The 27,343-nt window shown below is 38.8% G+C and overlaps 1 protein-coding gene across 2 annotated transcripts in view; it reads right to left on the bottom strand.

The window, feature by feature from the left end:
- LOC134540400 (tyrosine-protein kinase Src42A) overlaps nt 1-27,343 on the bottom strand; it is a 66,813-nt gene that overhangs the window by 6,697 nt on the left and 32,773 nt on the right. The window contains exons 1-5 of one of the 2 annotated variants that reach the window (XM_063383111.1): nt 16,104-16,453; nt 10,973-11,094; nt 10,020-10,183; nt 3,362-3,689; nt 606-784 (exon numbers count right to left, since the gene is read on the bottom strand). In XM_063383111.1, the coding sequence (XP_063239181.1) occupies nt 606-784; nt 3,362-3,689; nt 10,020-10,183; nt 10,973-11,094; nt 16,104-16,309 (999 nt within the window). In that variant the 5' untranslated portion in view covers nt 16,310-16,453. Of the gene's footprint in view, nt 1-605; nt 785-3,361; nt 3,690-10,019; nt 10,184-10,972; nt 11,095-16,103; nt 16,454-27,343 lie in introns of those variants that run through there. The other variant, XM_063383110.1, reaches the window with a different exon arrangement.

The following is a 27,343-nucleotide window of genomic DNA, read 5'->3' as shown; positions in this document are numbered from 1 at the left end:
TGATAACATCATCGCCTTTAGTACCATACCAGCAGTAACATGGCTTTTAGCAACGAAGATTGGTTCCATTGCATCTCAGGCGGTTACACGACCCATGAGCGTCGCAACCGGGGGAGACGGGGGGACACGTCCCCCCCAATAATAAAAGTCTTCAATTTTGTCCCCTCCAATAATATATTTAGTTTCGTAGTTATATTAAAAATATGATTTCCGTGATATAACCCATATGTTGCGCATGATGCATTTAGTCCAATCGTGGTAATGTGAGCACTTTTTAATTCGATCTTCGTGTAAAATCAAAATCAGGTCCCATACCGAATACAGATATGTTAACCTATGTTTTTACAAATTTGTTCTCTGAAAATATTTTTTTATAAAAAATAAATTATATATTGCAAACCAACTATAATTAGAATATTTAGGAAAGAAAAAATGCCTAAAAACCACCTTTTTGCACCTTCAAACCCCAAGTTTTCCCGGGGGAGGACCCCTGGACCCCCCACTTTTTTTTCAGGGGATGGATATTCCTCAACAACTAAATCAATTGAAGTCCCCCCAAAAAACATACATCCTTGCGACGCCCACACCCGACCGCAGCGCCTCACCTTGATGAGCCGGGCCAGACCGAAGTCCGCTATCTTCACGATGTTGCTGTCTCCCACCAGCACGTTGCGGGCGGCCAGGTCCCGGTGGATGTAGTTCTGCGACTCGAGGTACGCCATCCCCGCGGCGATCTGGGCGGCCATGTCTATCAGCTGGGGCAGCTTCAGGGCCCGTCCCTTACCTTCGCACAGACACGACACACGGCCGTCGCCGTCAACTTGGCACTGCCCGGCGCCAGGGGCGTAGCCAGGGGGGGGGGGGAATTAAGGGGTTCAACTTCCCTCCCCCCTAGCTCCAAATCTTTAATTAATTTTCTTATTCATCACTCAAACAAATATCATATTAAAATTAATAAAGTTTTTACCATTACAATATTTAAATTTAAGTACCGAAAACTGATAAAATAGCACTATTTTACACCTTAAAATCCAAATTTTCCCGAGGGAGGACCCCCAGACCCCCCCCCCCTCTTTAATAAGGGGGGGGGGGTGGGGGGGGGGGGCATGCATGCTTCTTAACACCCCCCATACACAAATCCTGGCTACGCCACTGCCCAGCGCTCTCAGGGAGACAAGTTGCACTCAAACAGCTAGTTTTAAAATGATCTGGTGTTCCAACAGTTTACAGTTCTATTGCAAACATTACAGTGTGTGTATGATTTGCTCAATCAAATCTAATAAAATAAACTCGGTCTTTCGCAGAGATAATCACAAGTGCAGATTGGCTACAAAATAAAACAATCAAACATAAATATTTAAATTTTCTATGCTGATTTTAATAATGAATAAATTATGGACAGTTGGTGGTTATCACATCAAAGTAAAAAAAAATGATTTACTTTCCCGATTTAATTGTAAATTATGTTTTAATATCCGTAAAGTAGCATAAATATAAATAAGATATACAGTACTCAAATTCTTGTACGTACATTGAACATCTAAATAATTTTAATCAATCTATTGAAATTGAAATGGCATTTATGGAATTCTTTCAAAGTTATGCAGTTCAATAAATGGAATCTAACTTTTAATTTATTATAATAAAAACCTAGAAAAATATTATCTTATTTCATTGTAATCATCCTCACTTTCTAAGGAATACAGATCGAAACATAGATTTAGATCACTTCAACAATGCGACTGGACATAAATTTGTATTGCAAAAGCAAACTGTCAGATTTTATTTTAAAAAAATAATTAACTTCCAAAAAATCTTTCCTAATCTGCAACATTTTTAAGCAGCTATTCTGTTAAGGCCCTGATATACCAGGTGATTTGTGACAAAGTGGAATAAACAAAGAAGTGGATGACAGAAATTAAGTGGAGTACATCCCAATATGTATGGAGTTATGACAATGTGTAAAAAAGGACCACCGTGAAGTGCATGCGCTTGCATATTTGTCCGGAGGTATTCCCCGCTGAGCTCAGGTGAGCGTGCAACAGTACAGTTGGTTCATGTTCCTTATAGCTCACCAGGATAAAGATGTTTTACAAATGGTATGTGATGTGGCTAAACAAGAGAACATTACTATAGCGCAGTTCACATGTGTGTGATGGAATGCATTGTCTTGAAGATGGCGTATTTAAAAATCTACTGTAACGGCTGGTAACCATCAAAATAGCATCAGTTATTAGATCCTTCATTTATTCCACTTCAAGAATAACTTTGTGAATGCCATAGCAAGAAAACAGTTTTCCAACAACTTAACTCCTCTCAACTATATTTACAAAAACATCTACGATGATTACACTACATAAGCTTTGCAGATTAAACTTTGATACAAATTTTGTCGCAAGTTATCTGCAAGTTATCTATTCATAGAAAGTCAAGCATACACTTAACCTTTTTTGTTTGACTAATTAACAACAAGGTTACTCAATAGGAGGTCATCTTCCAAGATCCCACAATTAGGTAATGCATTCAAATTAACTCGTCTACTCCCATTCCTTCATAAAACCTGGTATAAAAAACCCTAATGCTGCGTGGAAAGTGATGCCAAATTTTCCATAATCAATCCAACCCTGACCATGCTAAAATCTTTCCCATGCTCCAACCAGCACTGTGAGCTAGACCCAAAAACATTCATCTAATTTTATTTAATTAAATTTTATTACAACCACCTACTCATTTGTCAAGTTTTTTTGTACATATACATATGTACATGGTACGTGACCACCCACCTAAACAATAAAAAAAAAACCTGCAGAAGCAACCAAACACAAAAAAAAAATCAGTTCCAGTAGTATTGTTTTCTTCTTGTGTAAAATATTTAGCTATTTTTCTCTCACTGGTTACAGGCTGGGGCATGGTATAAAATATCAGGCTACACAAAGAATATAAAAACATAGGAAAATACAATTATTCCCGTGTCTGACCAAAAATTGGGAAAATAACCCAATGTTAAATTGGACGGTCTCCGGGTAAAAGGTAACAAGTCAAGAATTCACTTTTTGCAGGAGAAACAAAAAACTCTTAGATAAAAATTGAATGTAAATACTTAAATTTTTCTTGCATTATTCATTTATTTACAAACATAGTTGCCAATGATTAAAAATGCATTACATATTCTAAGTATACTTAATGAGTTTATTGCTGGAATAAACTAAAAATCACCAAAATGTGACTTGTTACCTTTTACCCGGAGACCGTCCAATTATTGTAAGGCCCTTATAGATAAAAGACAGCAGGCAAGGCAGAAACCGGCGGGTCCTTGGGGCAGATAACGATTAACGTAAGAAATGAAGGCAGGCGGACCGACCTTGAAGGAACTCGAGCAGGCTGCCGTTCTTCATGAGCTCGGTGATGATGTAGATGGGCTCCTCCATGGTGCAGACGGCGTAGAGCTGGATGAGCTTGGTGTGCCGCAGCTTCTTCATGATCTGCGCCTCCGCCAGGAAGTCCTTGGGGTCCATGGTGCCCGGCTTGAGCGTCTTGATGGCGACGGGCGTCGTGTTGTTCCACAGGCCCTCCCACACCTCCCCGAACTGGCCGTGCCCCAGCTTGCGCACGAACCGCAGCGACGACCGCTCGATCTCCCACTGGTCCCGGGTGCTGTGCGACAGGCCGCCCGTCACCGGCTTCTCCACCTGCGGACACGCACGAGCCGCTAGCTCGTTGCCGGGCCGCCTCGCTCCCGCCCTCTCCCTGCCCGTCGTCGCTCGCGTCACACGAGGGACATCGGCAATCGTCTACACATACCGAGGAGCCGTCGCAAACTATTTGACCGGAGCGATTTCACGGATGTTGGACCCACATTGAAACCCGGAACCTCCAGAAAATGAGTACAGTATCTTACTATTGCATCACCTTACTCCATGAGTAATGAAAATCCAGAGATCCAGCTTCACAGAGCGTCCACAACACCATCGGTGCTCGCGTCACACGAGGGACATCGGGGAAGGAACCAGCAACGGTCTACACATACTGAGGAACCGTCGCAAAATATCTGACCGGAGTGATTTCACGGATGTTGGAACCCGGATTAAACAGTTATTTTACTAGCTAATAAAGAAAGGAAACCATCATACTTATTGAAGGTTTTGATGATATTATATAAAATATAATTAGTATTGTTTAATGTAAATATTAAAGGTTGGTGTTGTCTGTTGTAGGAAGAAACTTTAATGCTGCTATTTTCCAGAAGGTGATTACAGTTAAGATTATGAGTACAGTATCATACTACTGCATCACCTTACTCCGTGAATAATTAAAATTCAGAGATCCGGCGATTACCGAGTTTGAATGCTAACCACTCGACCGCCGCCGTCTCCCGCTCACGGTCACAACGCACCGGTACACATTCGACACGTAAACTCCTCTCGAGATTAACTCGAAAACGCCCAAGTAGTACGCCATACTACTCGCACATTATGTTGTCTTAATGGACTACTAAAAGTGTGTATAAAGTTGGAATAAAATCAGTGATCCGAACGTCGTAACTTCCCTTGTTAAGTGTGCTGTTTTGTGCCTACCAACCTAAGCATCTTGCAGAAGACAGGCCTTTCGCAATTGTAAATAAATAAATAAAACAAATTTAAATCCTCGTTTCAAATAACAATGGTAATAGTGTGTGGTAATAGTGTGTGAGAAAAAGTTATTTTTTTAAATGTTATTTAAATAAATGTTTACTTTTGAAGGGACTCAGAAAAGCATGAAGATATTATTAAGTCCTATTCAAAAACTATCAGCAGGTTGTGAAAGTTGAATAAAACTAATATTAACGACTAAAAAGCCTGTGGATACACAACTGAAAACTAGGAAGAACCAGAAGCATACATACACAAATTACAGTAACAACAATAAATCTAATTGTGTGATTGTATCACCATGCAAACAATTATAACACCAAGTTTTGTGATATGCCAGTATTTTCATTTGTTAGCATCAAAAAGGTTTTAGTATTGTGTCAACTGAACTAACATTTATAATAAATTATTTTTTAACAAAGGCAGAGAATATATGGTGAAGTAACTTTCTTCAGATAGTCATATTTTCATATTATGAGCAATTTCGAAATACTATGTACATACATACACTGAGATAAAAAAACAACAAACATTTTGCCAGAATTATAATAATGCTGTATATATGTAAATTGATAAGCTACATACAGGTAACAAATTATTCCCTATCCTTTATAATGAAGTGTAACAGAGCCTGAATTTTTTTCTGTTCTGTATTAAATCTGACCTTGTCATATTATAGTTAGGTGTAGCCTCATTTAATAAAAAAAAAGTGTGTAGTCCTAAAACTTGTAGCTTTTTAGCAGGGCTGGACTAGAATTATCATCATCATAATCATACAAAAAATTACATACATGAATGGTTAATTGTTTTGTCATTAAGAATTAATTATTGGTAAAGATATTTTTGTAAGGTAACCTGCCTATCAGTAAGTACAAAAAAAATAATTTTATTCAACTGAAATCCTGCATATTATGAGTGTATCTTTACAAAGTGAAAACTTTTCAATATTTTTAAACATTTCTTCTAAGAAATAATTTCCAATAGGGGAGCTTTAGTTATAAGGAATAAGTACCTAATAAATAAAAAAAGTGCTATGTATCACAAATATTAGTTTCATTGTAGTAATATGTATCTGGACAGCTAAGTTTGATAAATGTGCTCTCCAGACTAAAATAAATATAACACACCAAAAACACTTATCGATGAAGTTCAGTTCACTTTATGATAAGTAAAAGGTGCCTGTCATATTACAAGGAGCCTGTAAAATATCAGTAACATGAGTGGTTTTATGTAATTCAAACATAACTTTGCGTTTCCGAGGTAAATAATACTACATTATCAATATGAAACTAAAATCTTTAATCAATTTTTTAACTACGAAATGATAGCTAAAAACTTAGGATTTGCAAGCACTACTAGTAACTTGGCGGTCTCAGTCCATTTTGAGCTTTTTATTATTATTTTAAACAAAATGCAAAAACCTCAGAATATAAATGTAAATCTAGAATTATGTCTGATATAAAATTATGCCTTCATTAAATTTACATTGCCTTATTTATAACTCTGCAAATGGCAGTCAATACTGAAAACTGAACATAAGAACTTAAGTGCAGCAAACTACGAGAATAATGACAAGACACACATGCAAAGTAGTCAACCCACAGAATCTGTCTTGGAAGCAATTCTAAAAAAATGTCAGATGGTTCATATTGAAAACCACGCTTTGTAATAGAAATCAATGTCAAAATCTAACACAAGTGTCCCACCTGCGATATAAAAAAAAGAATGGTGCACAAGAAGTTAGATGGAATCTCATGTAAATAAAAAATCTGGATTCACATAAACTCTTTTGCAGTTTTCCATTGGTAAGTTTTTTTTTTAAAAATCCAGTTAACAGCTAAGCTAGAACATGATACCATAAACAACAGGTCTACACTACGTACATCATAATTTACCAAAATGTCCGTTTGGCAAGCAGTGAAAGAAAAAGAACAAAAAATCAAATAGTGGACATGACTGCAAAGCAATATTAATTAGTAAGACTGACACTAGGTGTTATTCAAAATAGAAGAAAAAAAACTGTTATAAAATAATTCCTGTGTCAGATAAAATTAAAAACCAATATATAACAAAATGTTTTAATATCCTCGTATTGTAACAAATGTCACACTGAATTGAAAATAATTCACTATGAATTCAAAGTTATCTCCGGCATAAAATATGTAATGGTTACTGAAAACTTCCGGATTGTTTACATAAAACTGTGATTTAAAAAATTCAAAAATACCTAAAGTTACTTTACCAACATTAAAATATTTCCTCAGAACCTTGATGGTTAGGAAACTTATTTTTACCATGAATAAGAATAACTCAAATTATGTAGCTATAGATCATTAAATTAATTAGTATAGCACTCAAAAAAAATATAATTGGCATTAACACAGTAAAATTACTTCTCTTACTTAAAATTAAGATTGTAGTGTATGGATATAAACACTACATCAATGGAAAACATTAGTCTGCCAGTATTTTAAAAATAATGTTCCACATTGAATGTAACAAATAACTTCCTAGAGCAGTCATTCACCTTTTTTTAATAAATAAAAAAAAAAGAGGGAAACTAAAAGTAACTGTTTGCCAATCAATTAATTTTATTTTTTGTTGGAATGTACATACTGTTTAATGGCATAGCAGAAGAGCAGCAATGTAAATCAATAGCAAATAAAAATGCGAGAGGCATTACTAAACAAAACAGATCCTAAAAAAAACCCATCACTTAATGATATAAGGAAAAAAAAGTCATGCAATTGCAAAGAAAAAATCCTGCAAAATTTAAACTAAGTTCACAAGAATTTTTGGACTCCACCAACCAGATGATAAACTAAAGTTGCAACTATAAAAGCCGTAGCACCTAATCAGACATATTTTTCACATTTATTATGGCTTGAATGCTCGTCTCATGAACTAAACCCTAAATCATGGCAGGGTTACATTGTGTGTACTGATAAGGCAAGATGCTAGGAAAGAACTGCACCAATAAAATTGTTCGCAGTGATGTTGTTTACTTGCTCATAGTTTTGGATGTAGGGAAACTTACATTTTTTTACATCAAATAAAATTTCTGCTATCTAAAGGAAAAAAAAATGAATGGTACCTAAGTGATGATTAGTAATGTACATATATTTTAAAACTAAATTATTTGAGCACAGAGAATGGTTCTGATTATTGTTTCTGAGAATGCTTTATTTCAAATTCAAGTGACTATTCTTGGCACCAAAAATATATTTTTTTTTTGCAGACACTGGCATTAAATCTGTGAACTGAACTGAAAAATAAAAACTAAACAGCAATGTTAGTAATTATGCTTGCTTAATATGTTGCTAATGCTGGTAATCTAATCAAATCAGGTCACAATTTGCATAGCCAACTAAATATTAACTTACACCTAAGCATCATAAACTAATCAATGAGTAATACAGGAAATTATAACCCACACTTCTAAGTATACCAACAAGCAATAGCCCTGGAGAAAAGATATCATAAGTTACAAATGCATACAATACTTACACAAACACAAAAATCTAATGCAAAGATATTTCAATAAAACAATCATTTCTCATATCAAAATACTATTATGTAACAGCACTGAACATGTTGAAAACTTTAATTTATATTTTACCAAAAATCTATGCCAAAGAATTTGTTATTTCAAAAAATAAGACAAATTTTTTTACCACAAGATTTCACATTACGAGAGACTTTCAAACTAACTACTACCAACATATCACACGGAAAACATTTTCTTCCCGACATACCTCAATTTAGATACAAACACACACTATCAAAATAATGAAGTTTTTGGTAACTTTGTATACCTCCTCTGGCCAGGCCAAGTTAGAAGCTAGTCTTGCTGGCAGAACATATCGTCTACAGCACCCGCCATTTCCAAGTGCACCAGTATGTGTTCCATAGTTTACTGTTGCAGCATCGCTACCACCCCAACCTCCTCCCACCCAGATAGTAAGTAAAGCCAAAAGACTTAGCTGATACTGAGCAGTTAGCTGTCAGCCGCAAAGACAGCAAGGCTTTCCTAGCAGACAAAAACCAGAGAGTGAACTTTCCTGGCTCTACTTAAGGGGCCTAAATCAGGGGTGGCAAGGGGTGGCAGTTCTTGCAGTTGCCGCCCCAGAATTGCCAAACCCAGTATTTAGCCACCCCATTTTTTAGTTAAAAAAAATTCAATAATTTACAAACAATTGTAAATGGGTAAATAGAGAATGTTAGCCATTATTATATGATTTGTGGTGAAAGTAGTCTGAAAAAGCTTAGAAAACAAACAATTCAATGTTGGTTTTTAAATTTCATTAAAGGGGAGGACCCCCGAGACCCCCATTACACGTGGGGGCATTCCATACCCCCCCCCAGACCCCTGATACGCCATGACACTCCAGTTAAAAAGCTGAGGAGAGGTGAGAAATCTCTACCCTCATCTACCTACCGAGCCTAACTCTGTGTTTCTACCACATTGTGTGTGTGATTGAACTTTGCGAGAAACCATTATCTGATAGATACAGCAAGAACTATTAACCACCCTCCCACCTTTGTTACAACATCACCAATGGCATGAGGCGGATGTATTTTTTTCCTGCAAAGCAATTACAAACTTTAAGGATTGAATAATGAATGATCAACAAAAATTTCTTGATAAACTGCCGATTTTTAGACTTCTCTGGTACCTGCAGAAACCTCGCGTAAATTCCCTAAACAGTTATGACCTTTGAACCATGATCGCATTCAGACTGACAGAAGCATAAAATGTTTAATTTCAGTGAGGCCAGGCAGAACAGGTATACCCATTGTGATGAACCACACAACTGTCGCAAGAACGCAAGCAAATACCCAAGTTTCAAAGTACCCATTCATAAACTAGGAAGAAGTACCAGCCATCCAGTTGCAACCACAACTCCCAGTTTCCTAGAAGCCTCTTTATGTTGCAGCGACCAGATGCACTAGATCACCAGACGCTGCACAGTCATAACTAGGAGTGCCAAGACCTTTATACGGATGCAAATTGCTTTACAACAGACAAACCGCGTGTACGAGGCGTACCCACAAAGGTCGCGGCTTAAGACCACTGCCACCGGTCGACCAGAACCAATAGTTCAATAATTTAATTTTCGCTGTCAAAAATATTAATGAAATGAAATTTCACATGGACTAGTATTCAATTGTTTAATGCAAAACAGATGGAAAAGGAGATAAATGAAAAAGGCAAGTAAAGATGCTGTAACACAATCCAAAGTTTAATAGTGTGCTTCAAATTTCATCACCTTAAAAGATTAAAAAATTTCTCTGAGCGACAATCGAACTAATCAAGAATCTGGGAACTTACCGGCGGCCGCGGGAAACAAGCGGCGTTAGTGCCACTCGCCCCGCAAAGCGGAAACTCACCCGAATGCAGGCTTTGCGCAGGTTGACGCACAGCCCGTCCGCGTCCTTGCTGTAGTGCTCGACCAACTCCTGCAGGGTGCGGAACGTGGTGCGGCGGGCGATGAAGAAGCCCCCCTCGTCCAGCTGGCGGATGCGGTAGTGCTTGACCGTGTCGCCGTCGCGCACTGGGGAGCAATCGCACAGCCTACGCTGCGGTCACACTTCTCCATCATTTCATAACTGCTGTGAGCTATCAGCTGAAGCTCGGGAAAATGGTCAATTAACAACAACGAAAAATCAACCAAAGAAAGAAACACAGACCTGCACGTAAAATACTTTTCACTTTAACAAAATTCAGTTGATAAGTAGCCTTCCAAACCAAATTTTATTTCTAAACCTGACCACACATGTAGGACAGAAATGCCACAATCATCAAGCGAACTCAGGTACAAACTAATAATAATCTTAAATTTAGTTGCCATTAATTTTTCATAATCAAGAGCAAAAACATCATATGCCAAGCTGATAAGGGATTTATTTTTGTCCTCAAAGAAGCAAGTTACATACCTTTGAATTGTACTAAACAGAATAAAAAAGTTTTTATCAGAAAATGGGTTATGAAAAAATACAATAGAACATAGCTTATTATTTCATCAACTTAATTATTACAAACATATATGTTTCTTAGTTTACGTTCCTAGATTACGTTTTAGTACAAAACATTTGTGTGTTAGTTGATAGTTTAAGGAAAAAATTTTTTATGTCAAAATCTAAATCAAAAGATGGTCATCTTTGAATTCTTATAAAGAAAAAGTTTTAATTTCTACTGTGATTTACCATGGTTTAGCACAGTGATACTAGCATCATTAAAAAAAAGGATAAAAATATATTTATATAGACACAAAAACATTGGACACTAATTAAATTTCTATAATAGAAAACTATTGACGAGATCAGTTTGTAATAAAAATTACCTGACAGTGAGTAGTCATTACGGCGGCTTTCAGAATCTCGTATAAGGAATGCTCCATGGTCATTTTCTGGCAGTAACAACTTCTTTTCAGCTTCAATACGTTTTATCTTGCCAAAGTACCATCTGCAACAAACAGAACATACAGTAACTTCATTGCAGAAAAATCATATAAACTCTGCATATGCTCAGAAGTCACGAATATATGGAACACTAAATATTTCAAGTTTCCTAAATGCATACTTAACTGGAAAAATATTGTCAACAATATGATTTGGGATTTGACAAGTACATAAATTAAAAAAAAATTTAAGTGAAAAAGGCTGTGGAGCACACTGCAGCCTTCATTTCGGCAGACCACAAATTCAGCAAGAAATAACGATCACTGTATAATGAAACACCAACTTTGTTTGGTGCCCAGACTAGCTTATTTTCAGCCAACAAATTGGCTGCAGTGGAGATGTCCTAGCACATGGTAGAGTACTTCTACTTTTGTGGTTCACCATGACATAGTGACAGTCAGCGTAATTATAGGGCCTATCTGTCCTTGGCCCCGACAACTATGATTTCAACTACTGGCTCATACCCACTTCATTATGTTCCGAAGTTTGAAATCCAGAGCAGTTTTCTTTTTTTTTTTTCCTGTGGCCCATCAAATAAGTAGCTCTAGGTCAAAGTGAAAAGAAAATAATAAAACAGATAAGTTCAAACCAATTTGAAACCATTTAAAAAAGACTTTCAAAACCACTATTTAAAGATTCAATGTCAATAGTGTGTTCCTAAAAGATAATGCCAATACACATACATATTCATTTGTACACATAAATCTTCACATATTAAAGGAAAAAAAATATAAGAACCTAACACTAATTATAGAAATAATATCAAGTCATGGCCATATACAGGGCCGCAACTAGGGGGGGGGCAAGCGGGGCATAGGCCCCGGGCGCAAAGCTGTGGGGGCGCCGAAATAGCTTGCATTGTAATTCCTACTAGTGGGTTCATGCATGGAAGTTACAGTAGCACAGAAACTGTTATATGTAGGTACCGAAAATGCTTAAATAGCACCATTTTTCCATGGGAGGGCCCCCAGACCCCCCGCTTTATTGGTGTGGTATGTGCAAAAAAAGAGGGGGGGGGGGGGGGGGCGCACGAATCCATTCATGCCCCGGGTGCCAGAGACTCTAGTTGCTGCCCTGGCCATATACGTATAATCTCCCCAGGGAATTGTTAAAACAAGGGACCCACAAATACACTCATACGTTCCAAGCATTAGCTTGACACGACATGAAATTACACTAGCAGATATTGAGCTAAAGTGAACTTGATAGCAATATTTTTGTTGTGTAGATTAAGATGTATTAATATGGAGAGTCAATAAAATAATTTTTTTTTCCGCTGATGTGCAGAGCTCCGGGTAAGGTTTATTAAAAGTTGTGATTACTCCTAGCGTTTAAACGTATTTACGCATGCAGAAGAAGGTTAAAACTGGCACACTGGATGGCAGACAGGACGGCGGCCGGGAAGAAGCAGGGTAGGAAGCAGGGAAGAAGCAGGGAAGAAGCAGGGAAGAAGCAGGGAAGAAGCATGGAAGAAGCAGGGAAGAAGCATGGAAGAAGCAGGGAGGTAGCAGAGAAGAAGCAGGGAGGAAGCAGGGAAGAAGCAGGGAGGAAGCAGAGAAGAAGCAGGAAAGAAGCAGAGAAGAAGCAGAGAAGAAGCAGAGAAGAAGCAGAGAAGAAGCGGGGAGGAAGCGGGGAGGAAGCAGGGAGGAAGCAGGGAGGAAGCAGGGAGGAAGCAGGGAGGAAGCAGGGAAGAAGCAGGGAAGAAGCAGAGAGGTAGCAGAGAAGCAGGGAGGAAGCAGAGAAGAAGCAGGGAGGAAACAGCGCCGCGTGGTTTGGGTATTCCCGGGGCGGCGCGCGCCGTCCTCGGGCGGGGCGGCGCAGGACTGCCAACAAGGCGCGGAAACGACCTTCGCGCAGGGAGGGGGGAAACGCTTCAATGCCGACGTCTCCCGTGTCGCAAGCGAGCCGCCACCGCTCCTCAGCCACCGTCAGGCCTGCTTTAAGAACTACGCGCGGTGAACCAATGCAGCGCGAGCACTCTTCAACTTCCAGCCCTCTTGCGTTTTCCACGACCACATCCGAAGAGAAGTGTTCCAAAACCTTTTTAAAGTCGCAGAGACGTTATGCACACAGAAGCCCACGGTGTTATTATTTTTTATATACATCATCTTTGCACTTGTTTAACATTCGCAAAGTGAAAAAAAATAGTTTTAAATCAAATTATTGACAATTTCTATTTGTTTTTAATTTAAGTTTTTTTTAACTCAAATTCCTATTTTTTTTTTCAATTCCCCATTCACAAAAAAAAAAAACTTTCATCCGCCAATGCACGTGTCCATTAGCTTGAGTGAGTAAATGTTGAAATTAATGTGAGACTAATGTCTCGACTCGGGCTCATTGCAGTTACAAACAATGAAATGAGAAGAGCCGACAATGGGAGCATTTACGGTATTAATTAGTAGAAAATGGGGGGTTCTCGAGAAAAACCCTGCCCGGTTCACCGTAACGTCAGCCACGCGTCCTAATTGTGAAAAAAAAAACCCGGTTGTCACTCCACCGGGAATCGAACCCGGATGTCCTTGGTGGGAGAGGAGTGGTCTAACCACTCAAGCTCAAGAATTTTACCGCTTAAAATTATATTCTTACTATTGAATCATGTTTTGCAGTTTATACTATTAGTACTTCCGACTTTTTTCATCGATGCGTCATACAACAATAATGAAAACGGCAATGACAAGCGGGTACCAGGAGAAGTGCACCAGTCTCCAAGTTGGCTCGCTCGAGAAAACCGAACGGCGTGATTACACTGAACAGGTAACGGGAGAGGTTCGAAGGCCAGTGGCTACGGAAACTGTCTGGATGTAAGAGAGCCTAGTTTCCAGTGGACGGGTCACATACATCCTTTCTTCGCAGTAATATTAGAAAGACCTGTTTTCGCTGCGACAATTGCAGGCTTTCCAATCCTCCTTTCTCTTATACCTCTCAGGAATCACCAGTCTACTCCAAATAACCAACACATCTTACCCTGCAGTACTTATATATTTAATAACTTTATTTATTTTTCCATTAAATGTGTTGTATATTGTTATGAATAATTGTGAAAAATCAGGATTTATTGATGAAATTTGAAATTCGATATTTTAAAACACATTTATAGTTCTATGACATTTATTTAATCCCAGCACGTCGTTATAAAAAAATGTATGGGTTCTAACTTAGAAGCGAACACAGTCGTGTTAGAATTGCTCAAGTTATCCAGACCGTCAATCCATTCTTCACAAAACCAGCACTGCATGCGATATAGTTCAGATGTATAAGTCTTTCCTTGTTACCTTGTCGAAGGAAAAAAAAATACTTTAGGAAATATCTCTTATCCCCCAAAAGCAACAACACGAAATTACTTCACTGGTCATTTTAAGTTAAATGTACAACGTTTTACTCGACTCTGAGCAGACCGAAAAACCCAAATAAACAACAGACTCAACCAAAAAATAATTCTATCTGAGGAGTAAGCCTGCTCTACCAAATACCATAAATAATTAAAGCCCTAATTCTTAGTCATGTGATTAAATAACGAGTTGAGACATATTCCGGTGTATGATTGTATGTAGCCAAACACGTCTATATCGCATGGAAACATCAGACAGACTTCAACAACAAAACAATCATGTCCATAAAAAAAATACAAATCCAATAAATTCAACCCCCCCCCCCTTTTTTTTTTTGCGAATAATACTTTAAAAGTTAACATTTGTGGGAAATTAAAATACACTGATGAACAAATCTGTTCTGTAAATTAATACATTCGAAAAAAAAAAATTAATTTTTTATAAGTTTCCATAAGAAAAGTTAAATCTGAAATGGGAAGACGTAAAAACGGAAGCTGGTTACGTTGGTAAATGACACTGGTTATATAAATATACATTTCAAAAAACAATCACAAAAAAGTTTTAAAAGCCATATCCAGAAGTTTAAGTGTATGCCGTTTCAGAACAGTAAGGATGTGTCATTTACCGATGAGCCATTATGACAAGGAACATTTAATTTCAAGGCTGAAAAAGTGACAAAGACTATCCGTGAATGCATATCCGAATTATTTCCACGCTAACACAAACCTGGTGATCAACGAAGAAATACTTTCTTTCTCGCCAATTATTTAAGTTTAACAAAGGCAATTTTTAATTTTTGATAAGTTTGAGTTAATCATTTGTCAGCTGGCTGACTAGGCAACAGATTTTTGCTGACGATAACGCCATAAACCCCCTCAAAGGCCAGGCATATAAGGATGCGAGAGATTCGTCCTTTCATCAAAGGCTGCATCGGCGATTCTGCACGGTTCTCTGCAGATATTCGGAAGGGTGGGAAGGAAGAAAAAAAAATTGGTTGTCTGTGTAAAGTCGGTTTACGGACGATAGTTTAACTCGACAACGTCATAACAAAACATTGATGAAATTATTGCATACTTTTATGAATAAAATTGAATCATTTTTTATTTAAATAATAATTGAATAAATACTTGAAATTATACTAGTAATCAGATTTTTAAAACGCAAGAATAATTAACCTTTATTGTCGAAATTATTGTTGTATTAAGCAATGAAAACCACATTAACTTTTCGTTTAAATATAATTATGAACAAGTTTTCATATAAATAAACTGTAATCAAATATCTAACATAACCTATTATTACTGCACTCACCGACAGATGCTACTTTTTTTTAATAATAAAAGAATAAATTCTTGAAATTATACTAGTAATCGGATTCATTTTCTTACGTACATTTGACGTAGAAATTATTTCATATTACACATTTATAAACAAAGTTTTGAGTTTTCACTTATGTCGGTGCGGCGCAAGCGTACAATGGGCGTAACGGGACACAGCGTAACGGAACAATGTGCGTAACGGGACACTTTTTCGTGCGTGCAGCCGGCGTTCATCGATTTATTAGACGCTGTCACGTCAAAAACTAACATCCTTTAGTATGCACTTTCCGATAATCCTTTACGCCTAAATGCCTATTGGAGGAACTTGGAATAGCAGTACTGAAAGAATGACCCGGGTCTCCTACCTTGAGTCACGTGACAAGTGTCGGCATTGACAAAAAACAACATTTCTTTGAATTATTTCGTGGATGTCAGGTGGTTGCACCGACATTCTGGTGAAAAGTGTTGGTTCCACCGGCATCTCGGTGAATCTCCAACGCGCTCGCATTCTGGCGAACATCCCTTCTCCTCCGACACCGACGAATTCCCCGTCCGAAGATCTCCCATGCATGTCTCCCGTCCGCCGGCCAATCACCAACTGGGGTCGCAGTCAGCAGCGCTGGCGGCAGCCCCCGGAACCACGACCGCCACGAGATATGGCCGGTTAAAAAGCCCCGATCGCACTTGGCTAGTGTACTAGCTACTCCCCCGCCAATACGCGCTCTTTGCGAGCGTACTCCACTCAACATAATCACCCTGACTTGTCAAATCACCTTTTTGGTCCAGCAAGTAAAGCCCAACACTGAATTCATAAACAACGCAAAAAAAAAAAAAAAACACACGTAAGAACGCAGGTAAGTAAAACGCGACACAAGAAACTTACGGTAGTTTATAAAAGCACACAAGTCACAAGCCATCACTAGCCCTACAACCTGTAACTGTAAAGCTGTAGAAAACAATTCTTCATTAAGCTCCTTTGCACAAAAGTTGTCTTTAAAAACGTGTAAAATTCATAATGATATTTCGATTTAAAAACCATCGTTTGTTTTCACTGCGTGATAATTTAACGAGAGAAAATGTGATGCTCGCGATAAAAAAAAAATAAAGAAGCAATTTTCGAAACACTTCACTTTAAAAGCTGGCCGATGCTTTTTTTTTTCATCGCGAGCATCACAATTTCTCTTCTTAAATTATCACGCAGTGAAAACAAACGATGGTTTTTTAATCGCGTAGAATACAAACTCTAACTTAGATTATGTTGTTTATAATGGTTTTTCGACCATGCTCCGGTTCGAACGCAATGTGCATTCAGCTCAAAATTACCAGTGACGTACATCATTTTCGTGTCAGGCAAACATTCAGATGAAAATTTTTGCATAGCAATCGGCACGGTTACGCACTAGAAGTCAGTTTTCCGTATTTCAGCAAAAATGGCGACGCATACAGGTTTATTCGTACAGCCTCATTTTTGAAATGCATACTCCTAAAATAGAGGGGATAAGCACGGCAAATTCCTACATGGCAGTTGCGATATACATACATATATATATATATATATATGTGTGTGTGTGTGTGTGTGTATATATATATAAATAGAGGGGAAATAGCGAGAGAGAGAGAGAGAGAGAGAGAGAGACAGGCTACTTGTCTGAGGGCGTGCCTTGTGAGTACTTGATGCTTGCGGAAGACTTAACTGTCACGCTTCCACTTTTCTACTTGCAACTGAGAACCATTTCGTCAAGACGTGCTGAACGCGATGAACTGAACTCCAACCTACCGGAACACTGAACTCACTGCAGCACGGAGAGTTTTTGATTGGGAATCCTATAAAATTCAGTGAAACCCTCCCCCCCCCCCCCCCCCCCTTTTTCAGTCCCGAAGATATCCAAAGTTCGCCGCTCGAACTTCACAGGTCGGAATAAAAAAAATACACGCTATTTTGAGACACTTAAAATACGTTTTTTAAGATTTTAACGTATTTTAAATGTCGCTGTCATATCTTAACCAAGCTTTAATTTATTTACGTTCGCACACACATGCGATAATCCTACCCTCCCATAAAAAAAAAACAACAAAGAACCAATTTTTGCAAGAATTTAATATACTTAAACAACTATATTTTATATATTATTAACGTAACTGACTAAACATAACTAACATTAAAAACGTAAGTTTCCCTTCTGTTTCGGTTTAAGCAGTTCTGAAGGAGCGCGTTTCTGACGCACTGCGTGTTGTCGTCGTTTTGTGGAGTTTTTCTTTTTGTTCATAACTCGCACGCAACATATTTTTTCAGGCCATTCTTTTATTTTCGAAACAAATCCAATTAGGATTTTCAATTAATCTAGCAACAAAAACCATGAAAGTATACAGGTGCGCATGACTATAAACATATGTAAAAAAAAAATCAAGTTTAAAAGCGTGATCACCCTTTCAGATAGTTTTATTCGTGTACGCAATAAAAGTGATGATTTGGACTCACTAAACTTAAATACTTTGTACATGGATACAAAATAATTTGTTCTTGGAAAACGGAAAACAGCTATTATTGCATACGTGCGTATTTCGAGGTTGATAACAGCCTAGGGGCTGACTTCAGATAAGAGCTTCGTAGCTCCTGTGTTAGTGTCAGGCCCCAGGCGGCGAGCGAGATGCCAAACACAGCTTCAGCGCCGGAGACGCTCAGCGGAGAAAAAAATTACCCGCGTAATTCCCCCTAACGGGAATGGCTATCTTGATACGTAAGACTCCAAGGAACCCGGAACCACAGGCAAGGTGTGTGGACATACAGGAGCGCACATTTCTCAAGAGTCCACCACTAAACGGCTTGTGTGCTAGAAGAAAGAAAAACAATTGGTTGTCTGTAAAGTCGGTTTACGGACGATAGTTTAACGTGACAACGTCATAACAAAACATTGATGAAATGATTGCATACTTTTATGAATAAAATTGAATCATTTTTATTGAATTATCACTATTTCGTATGGATACAAAAGAGTGAAATGAAATCTACAATTTAATTGATAAATTTACTTTTATTTGCACTCATTAATTCAAATAAGTTTATTACTTTAACAAAGAGATTATTTTAACTATAATTTTTATACATGTTTGCTATTTAACTTCTTCCAATCTGTGTTATTCTGTTAAGGATAGGACGATGATAGGAACAGTAGGAAACGAATGGGAGTGTTTCAAGTTTAATGTGCCTCGAAAAAGTCTAATCGATGGTTGTTCCAATCGAGTGGAAGAGAGATAGATGCGGCGTAAGCGTACAATGAGCGTAACGGGACACAGCGTAACGGGACATTTTTTCGTGCGTGCAGCCGGCGTTCATCGATTTATTAGACGTCACGTCAAAAAAATCACTCACTGTCAGAACGAGGCATGGCGGAAAGCAGTTGGAACGCTGTTGGGATTTATAATTTATCAAGTTTTCTTTACTTACAGCGTTAGTTTAATACACAGCGTGTCAAACCAATACTCACACATTTAACTATTAAAGCAAAAAGTGTGTGTGTGTTGGCATGCTATTAGTAAAACATAAATGGGCGGCTTTAACGCCACACGAGTTAGAAAATAAACGTCACAGGTAGAGGGGCAGGAAATGTGTAGGGCACCCAAATATTTGAAAAACTCATGTACGTGTATGCAAGTCAACACGTATGGGATTGTACCATCGATCGTTGCTGCCGCCATCTATGTTTTCGGCAAGTAATGTGATGCGATAGCTAATAAAGTACACAATGGAGGTTCACAATTAGACACTATTTTACTTCGTCATCACCCCCTCCCCCCCCCCCCCCCCCAGAATGTCCACAAGGAAAAAATATTTCGTACCAATTTAGGCAAGAGAAAAGTACTAGATTTGAAAGAAAAAAAAAGTACTAAATTATAATTTGTTATGGTTTTAACAATTTAGGAAGTTATTATGACATTGCAATGCTCTAACTTAAATATCACTCCACACACACATACATTCCATAGTTTTTGAAAATAATTACGCTTAATAATAAAACATATTGGAGTTACTGAAATATTATTATATTAAAGAAAAAAGTACTAGATCTGAGCGTAAATGTACTAGACCACTAAAAAAACTTATAAAAGTACTAGATCTAGTACGAAAGTACTAACTGTGGACCCCCTGCCCCCCCCCCCCCCCCTTTTTCTCTTTCACATCCGAGCGTCGCATTTTTCGATTTTCGTCACGCTCTGATCCCGACTTACCAGATCAGCTGAATTTGACAGTTTGTGGGCAGATCGTAGGCCTATGATGGGCCCCTGCGCAGCGGACAACAATTGATCTACATCAATCTGACCTTCAAACGTAGTTCAAACACGATTTGGTTTATTTCAGATGAATGTGCATACCGAGTGCAGGCTGAAAACCACCGCCGCAGTCATATCTTATCTATAACCTGCCCAGTTTGTTTTGGAACCAGTATCAAAGCCCTAATACTACTAATATATTGCGCTCTAATGTATGAGCCCAATAACACATTGCGAATGATGAAGACATTAACACGAATCCATGGTATCTCTACTATACGTCGTATTTGTTTACGAAAAAAATTAAATCTTAGGAAAATTTATCTAATCTGTGTGGTAAATTTCCCATAAAATGAATAGCTGAAACTTTCATTATAATTTTAAGAAAATTACCCCAAAAAAATTAATGGCCCACAACAGCAGGTACGGATTTAACTTACGCCTGTCGTTTCTTCGTGTGACAATGAAGACTACTTACGGCCGTTGACTGCCATGCTTTAACAACCATCTTTAACAGCCATGGATTTACTTAAATACTGCTGTGTTTCATCATCGAGAAACATAATTTCAGATTCACCTGAAGTATACACTTGTGTGTACTTGTCCTCTTGCCACCGGCTCGAGCTGGAAGTGGAGTATGCTGTATGCTGTATGCAGGCATGTAAGTAAACTAATCTATGTGCACTTCTCGCGTGCTTTAAGCCAAAGAAACGAAGCCATCTTAAAAAAAAATTGTACTTTATATTTGATTTAACACTTTAGTATTAAAAATAATCGTAAAAAAATGCAAATATACATATTACCACGATTAACACATGCAATAAAAAAAAGATATTTTAACGGGTTCCAAACAAATTTCAACAAATACTAACTTACGAAACAAAGGTAGAAATAAATTCACGTGTTTGTAGTTGAGTGTTAAAGTTCACTACTATCAGATTTTTCATTTGCTAGGATGACATTTATTTTGCTGAAAACAATTAGTGTCTCCAACCTGGTATTTCAGGCAACACTAGGACAAGTGAACTCTCAATAACTCCAAAATGGGATAGTTCAGTTTTAAAAAAAAAGTAGCTTTCAGCACACAATGAGCAATCGTGTTCGACGTCCGTGCTGAAAGAAAATGTTTGAAAAATTGTGCTAAAGTATTTTTGTAAGAGATACGAGAATCTTTAGAAGAGTACAGAAGGGAGAAAATAATAGTCTCATAATGCTGCCTGTTCAATGTCCCTGTTTGTGTCATGCACATTGTTAATGTTCCACACACGTTCGTTTTCATGGCGCAACTCTACAAATATAGTAGTTTCTGCTTCTGACCACCACGTGTTTATGAACCAGCTCGCCAGCTTTCCTTCACTTCGCAGCACCGACCCACACGGGTAAGGTACTTGTGTAGTGTAAACATGCAGTGGTGGAAGGAGTGTAGGCGAGCTACTTGTCCGCATATGCTATCCCATTTGACTCCTCCAACGACTAGCTTCAGTGCTGTCCCAATGTCCACACGAGCCCTAGTTAACCGTCCACACACGAGCCTTAGTTGCCATCCTGTTTATTTTCCCCTTGAAATATCTCCTTTACGGAAATACTTCAGAAAAATAACTTTTCGCATTCTACTACAGAGTTAAAATTTAATGTCAATCAACTAACTAACTATACGGCAGTGTTTTAAAGACACTGGCATTTCAAATACCTGATCTAAGCTGTGCGTTGTCTATCAGTCAGATACAGTTTAGATTGCCAATACAATTAACTGGAAACATTACAAACTAAGATCACATTTGTTAGCTATGGACACGGTAACTTAATTATTATTATTATTTTAGTGTAGAAGGTTTTTTAAAAGTTGTGCATTAAGTAATGGGGATGGGGTCCGAGACGAATCTATTTGCCCCTGGGAAGTGACGGCCCTCGACTTGACGCCATTTCATTTTGAAGGTGGTATAATATTTTGGAGAGGAGTTTAACTGAAGGGGGGGGGGGAGATTAATGGAACAGCCCCCAGAGAAAAGGGACCCGCCGGGCACACACACAGTGTGCAGAGCTTCAGAAAAAAAAAAACAGGCGAGTTGAAACCTGCTCAAGACGGGAAGCCTAAGATGTAAATCAAGCTCTGTCCCTGCCCGAACACGCCCGAATATTCACCTTCGGACAACCTCGGGTTTATATATATATCTGTTTATTTTGAAGTAGCTATACTAACCTAACTAACCGTCCGTAGTGTTTTAAAGTGTTTTAATGTAGCTAACCTAACCGACCACTTTTAATATTTGAATTCATTTTTCCTGCGCAAAAATAAAACAAATCCCCGAGGTTGGCCGATGGTGAATATTCGGGCGCGTTCGGGCAGGGACAGAACTCGATGTACGTCTCAGGCTTCTCGCTCGAGACATCCGAATGACGTAATCTGTGCTTACGCGCAGGGCGGACGAACAGTTCTGTTGGAAAAGTATTTGTTGTTGTTAGAAGCACGAAAACTGCTGGGACGTGCACAGATTGTCGGCGAGAAGACACATCCGACCGCGGCGCCCCTCCGGTGCCGGAAGATGAGACACGCCCCGGCGCGCCGGCGGACTGTCAAGCGAGGTGGCGGGTCAAGGGCTCGCACATCCCACGCCTCCGCCCCTCCCATCCAAGGGCTCCGCAGAAGGCCCGTAAACTCGGACGGCCCCGCGGACCCGAGGACGGGCGACGAGATCAGGTCCGGAGCTTTCACCGCCGGCGCCTTGCGCGGACATTCCCAGCTGATCCACGCACTACACGTCTATACGACGTCAGCGCGACAGAACATTTGTTTCCTAAAGATGGTTAAACTGGCCAGTGGCGTAGCCAGGATTCGTGTATGAGGGTGTTAATAAGCATGCCCCCCCCCCCCCCGTATTAAAGCGGTACGGGGGTCCCCCCCGAGAAAATTTGGATTTAAATTTGCTATTTTAGCAGTTTTCGGTACTTAAATTTAAATATTGTAATGGTAATTTTTTTATTAATTTTAATATGAAATTTGTTTGAGTGATGAATAAGAAATTAATTAAAGATTTGGTGCTAAGGGGGGGAGGGGGGTTGAACCCCTAACCCCCCCCCCCCCCCCGGCTTCGCCCCTGAAACTGGCGCATTGATAAGTATATTATCATTCTTGAACCTTCGACGTTTTGTTTACTAAATTTATCTGTGGAATCTCAGACGCACATTGATTTTTTTTACAATTGAAAAGTTAAATCTGAATTAAGGAAAAGTATTAATGCCCATCGTATATGTTCGCTGCGTACGTTAACACATCGTTTATTTCTGGTTGCGGCGCGAGTGAATACCGTATGTTCACACAATGACGCGATATTTTGCATCGGACCGTCGCGTCGTAGTGACCCCAGCATCGGAAACCACGAGACAGCGCATTGTGTCAGCGCGGCAGTTGGAAGTGGCGGGCCTGGACGAGTTACAGACAGTACGGAGAGAGGCCTTGCTGAGGGATCCGACCAGTGGCGTAGCCAGGATTTGTGTATGGGGGGTGTTAAGAAGCATGGCCCCCCGCATTAAAGCGGGGGGTCCGGGGGGTCCTCCCCTGGGAAAATTTGGATTTTAAGGTGTGAACTAGTGCTATTTTAGCAGTTTTCGGTACTTCAATTTAAATATTGCAATCGTAAAAATTTTATTAATTATAATATGAAATTTGTTTGAGTGATGAATAAGAAATTAATTAAAGATTTGATGCTAAGGGGGGGGTTTGAACCCCTAACCCCCCCCCCCCCTGGCTACGCCCCTGGATCCGACGGGTATGGACTGGAAAAAAATTCCTTTGTGGATAAGGCTCCAAAATAGTCTACGTGCTCGAGAAATTCGTTACCTGTTCATTGGCTGCTGACTCGTGATCCGTCTTGAATGGGTTTCCCGTGATTTCGTCGATGGTTTCTCATTGGCAAAACAGCCCTCCGCACGCGAAGCAGGCCGAAAAGTAGCAGTATTTGAATATTTGCCACCGGCGGGAGAAAACCACAGAAATGTTCAGGTCTCTACTGAAGGATATGGATAACCCCCAGAGTAAAGACAAGGGAAAATTGAACAAGCAACTGTTTAAAACAACATTTTTTTTTAGCCAACCAAGAACTAATACATGGACGATGGTATTGCTAATTATATTTATATGTGAAAAAGTTTATCAAATTACCAACGAGAACAATAAGTATGATTTTAACGTTACTCAAATTGTAATAAACAACGTTCAAGTCATATAAGGAATAGTATTCTACAATCCAATGACAAGGTTCGTCAGTAATGAAAGGGTCAGGTGCGGGCATCGAACCAGGGGCCCACGCGAAGGAACGCCGTCCATTCCCTCAATATATTCACGTTATAACTGCGGTAGAAGAAAGAGGAGTTCATTAGAATTAGCAGGGTAGCGCACTTACGGCTCCAACCCGCGCTACGAATGGCGTACGTATACAATTGAAAAATTTTTGCATTTACATAAAAACAACTGTACCACTACTGTTCATTGGTGTTCGCAGTAATAATGGGTTCGGATTCTTACCCGAGCATTTTAGCTTTGTGTTGTCCCAGTACCTCCAATAAAGTTATCTGAATGCCGTTCCCTGTAAAAGCTTTCCAGTATTAACTGCGCACATTAATAAGCAAAATAAATCAAAATAAAGTCAAATTATTTAAAATTCAATTATCTTTTCCGTGGTTAAAAAAAATAAAATATAAAGTTATGAGCAATTTTCGTTAACAAATACTCGGTATTATATCGATTTGCATATATTTCACATATCGTGGGCTTAGTGGAAAAGGTAGGTAAGTCCAATTTCTGGAAAAAGACTGTTAGTTCACTTACCAAGTTTTGCTTGCCTAGAATAGCGTTAAAATGGACTAAAGCTAAAAGAAAACGTCCACAATCATTCATTATTTGGACTTCCAAAGTTTTCTTGGCGAAGATATTGCCCTTACAACTTCATCTGTGAAGTTAACTCATTTTCACAAAAAAGTGGACTTATCAACTTTTTCCACTAAGCCCACGATATGAAAAAATAACGTGTTGTACAAAGTTTCGCGTCGGAGGCGAAGATACGACCGACGTTTCGGCCGACCTTGCAGCCACCATCATCCGGGTAGATTACCTACACCTATCTTCCATGATGATGGCCACTGCGAGGTCGACCGAAACGTCGGTGAAATCTTCGCCTTCGACGCGATTACAATCCCGAAGCCATTCAACTCAAATTCAATTGTATTAATTATGTAATAGCGTTACACTAATCTGAGGTTGTTTTGTTTTATTACGTCACAATATTCAGCTGTCAAAGTCAGGATGTTTCTTGCAGTACCAGTCAAAAAAAAAAAGTTTTATCCTCATCATTAACAGAATATAATTTTCACCTCCGCACCATTTTACACCAAAACTCCAGGCATAAAAATCGGGTAGGTAAGTAATAAAAAATTGGTTTCGTAACAGACCACATATAATTACAAACTTAATGAAATATCAGGCATGTTTAGTAATGAAATGTGATGAATTTTTTTTTCAAGATCTCGAATTTTATGTGAATAAATATGTAACAGAACATACACAAATATATATCTGACTTTTTTTTCCCCTTGAAAAATTTAAGAAAGATGCCTCGAACTCGTGGTAAATTTCTCAATCAATTGTAGGCCTGTAGGTCAAGTTACATGTTCAAGAACATCACAGTACATACAGTGTGTGGAAAGTCGACACGAGGCAGCGAACAATGGATATACGTAGGCGGGCTGCGACATGCCCGAACAAAAAATCAGTCCTGGGTCCTCGCAATCTTTTCCCGCAGGTGAAAAGAAAACAAAAAATAACGAATACTGGCGCGTTTCCACTTGGGGACCTCCCAATTGGAATGCCACTTTTTTTTTTTTAAGAGGAGGCTTACCTAACACAAGAACTGCGGTTGTTTGGCTTAGCTCTCAGGTTCGTTGAACGATTCTTGCGACGTGTTAAGATTGGTTAAAAATTATTTAATAATGGACATACGCCATTGCTGATGATGTCAATTGTCACAAGCTTAGACAACACAGACGATTCCGTGGAACGAATCTAGTCCGGCAAACATTAAGAGCACGGCCTAACAACGACGATACTGTTGCAAGACGAACAGTAAATACACTTATTTTCCTTAGTTTCGTGCTAAACGAAGACACGACGTTTCTTTCATTTGCTACACTGCAATGTAAATAAAATAATGCTGTTACACATTTTCACAGCATCTGACCGTTTTGTAATCGTAGAGTTCGTACAAATAGCTACGATTTTGGTGATAAATTATCAATATTTAATGGCTGTTTAGTGTCAGTATGTTGCTTGTCTGGAACGTGCGAGAGGGGGAGACAGATAGACAGACACAAACACTGCCGAGATAACGGACACTCGTACCGATAGAGCCTTTCAAACACTTCTCGGTAAAACCGATTTGTTCCTGTCTGCGAGCGCGTATTATGTCAGGGGTTCGATATCGAAAGCTTGAGACAGAATAAACTAGAAACTCAGAACAAACTGGAAAGGGGGGGGGGGGGGATCAGGTTGAGACAAAGAAATAAAAAATAGTTAAGATGAAACACATGTTAGCAGAAAGTTAAATCAAACGAGGCAACGGCCGAACAATCGTTCATTCCAATAAAATACACTCAATGCTTTATGGATAAAAAACATGAGTTTTCAATATGGATCAACAACTGTATTTTCCTCATCCCCCCTCCTTCCACACGCGTATTAATCCGGTTTTATGCTGCCCCGGCGTGGGTTGCGATATTACGTAATATTGGCACGTCCGGCCGCGTAGCCACAAGGCCACTCACTAAACAGCATTGAAGTGTCTGGTGTCGGAACAATATATTCAATACGAAACTAGGAAGCATACGCAAGCGTATGATAATGAAATCCTAACTATGACATATGATTTTCTTTTCAGTCCTTGGCTAGGTACGGATGAAGGGAAAAAAAAAAATACTTCACCTACAATTATTCCAGCCCACAATTAAGCTCAGATCGTGTTCCGTAACTTACAAGAAGGTACAAACGTGCATGCATACCCGCAAGGAATCATTCAGTTACTCCCATGCCGTAACTCGTTTAGTTATTTACTCATCGAAATATATAGGATGTCCATAAAATAATGTCCCAGTTTCAATGGTATATTATAAAGTTTAATTTAGACTATTTACAACAAATCACGTATCAAATTGAAGGTAAACTAACATAGTTTTCCTTACAAATGTACAATATGTGCACCATTAGTTATACGGCACACATCCAACCTTGAGTTCAATTCTCCCCACACTTTGGTTAACACGTCCGGAGTAATGCAAGCAATAGCCTCTT

The sequence above is a fragment of the Bacillus rossius genome, chromosome 16, assembly GCF_032445375.1.
Source record: "Bacillus rossius redtenbacheri isolate Brsri chromosome 16, Brsri_v3, whole genome shotgun sequence".
Lineage (NCBI taxonomy): Eukaryota > Metazoa > Arthropoda > Insecta > Phasmatodea > Bacillidae > Bacillus > Bacillus rossius.
The sequence above is the reverse complement of the archived record's forward strand: the minus strand, read 5'-3'. Positions and strand labels throughout refer to the sequence as shown.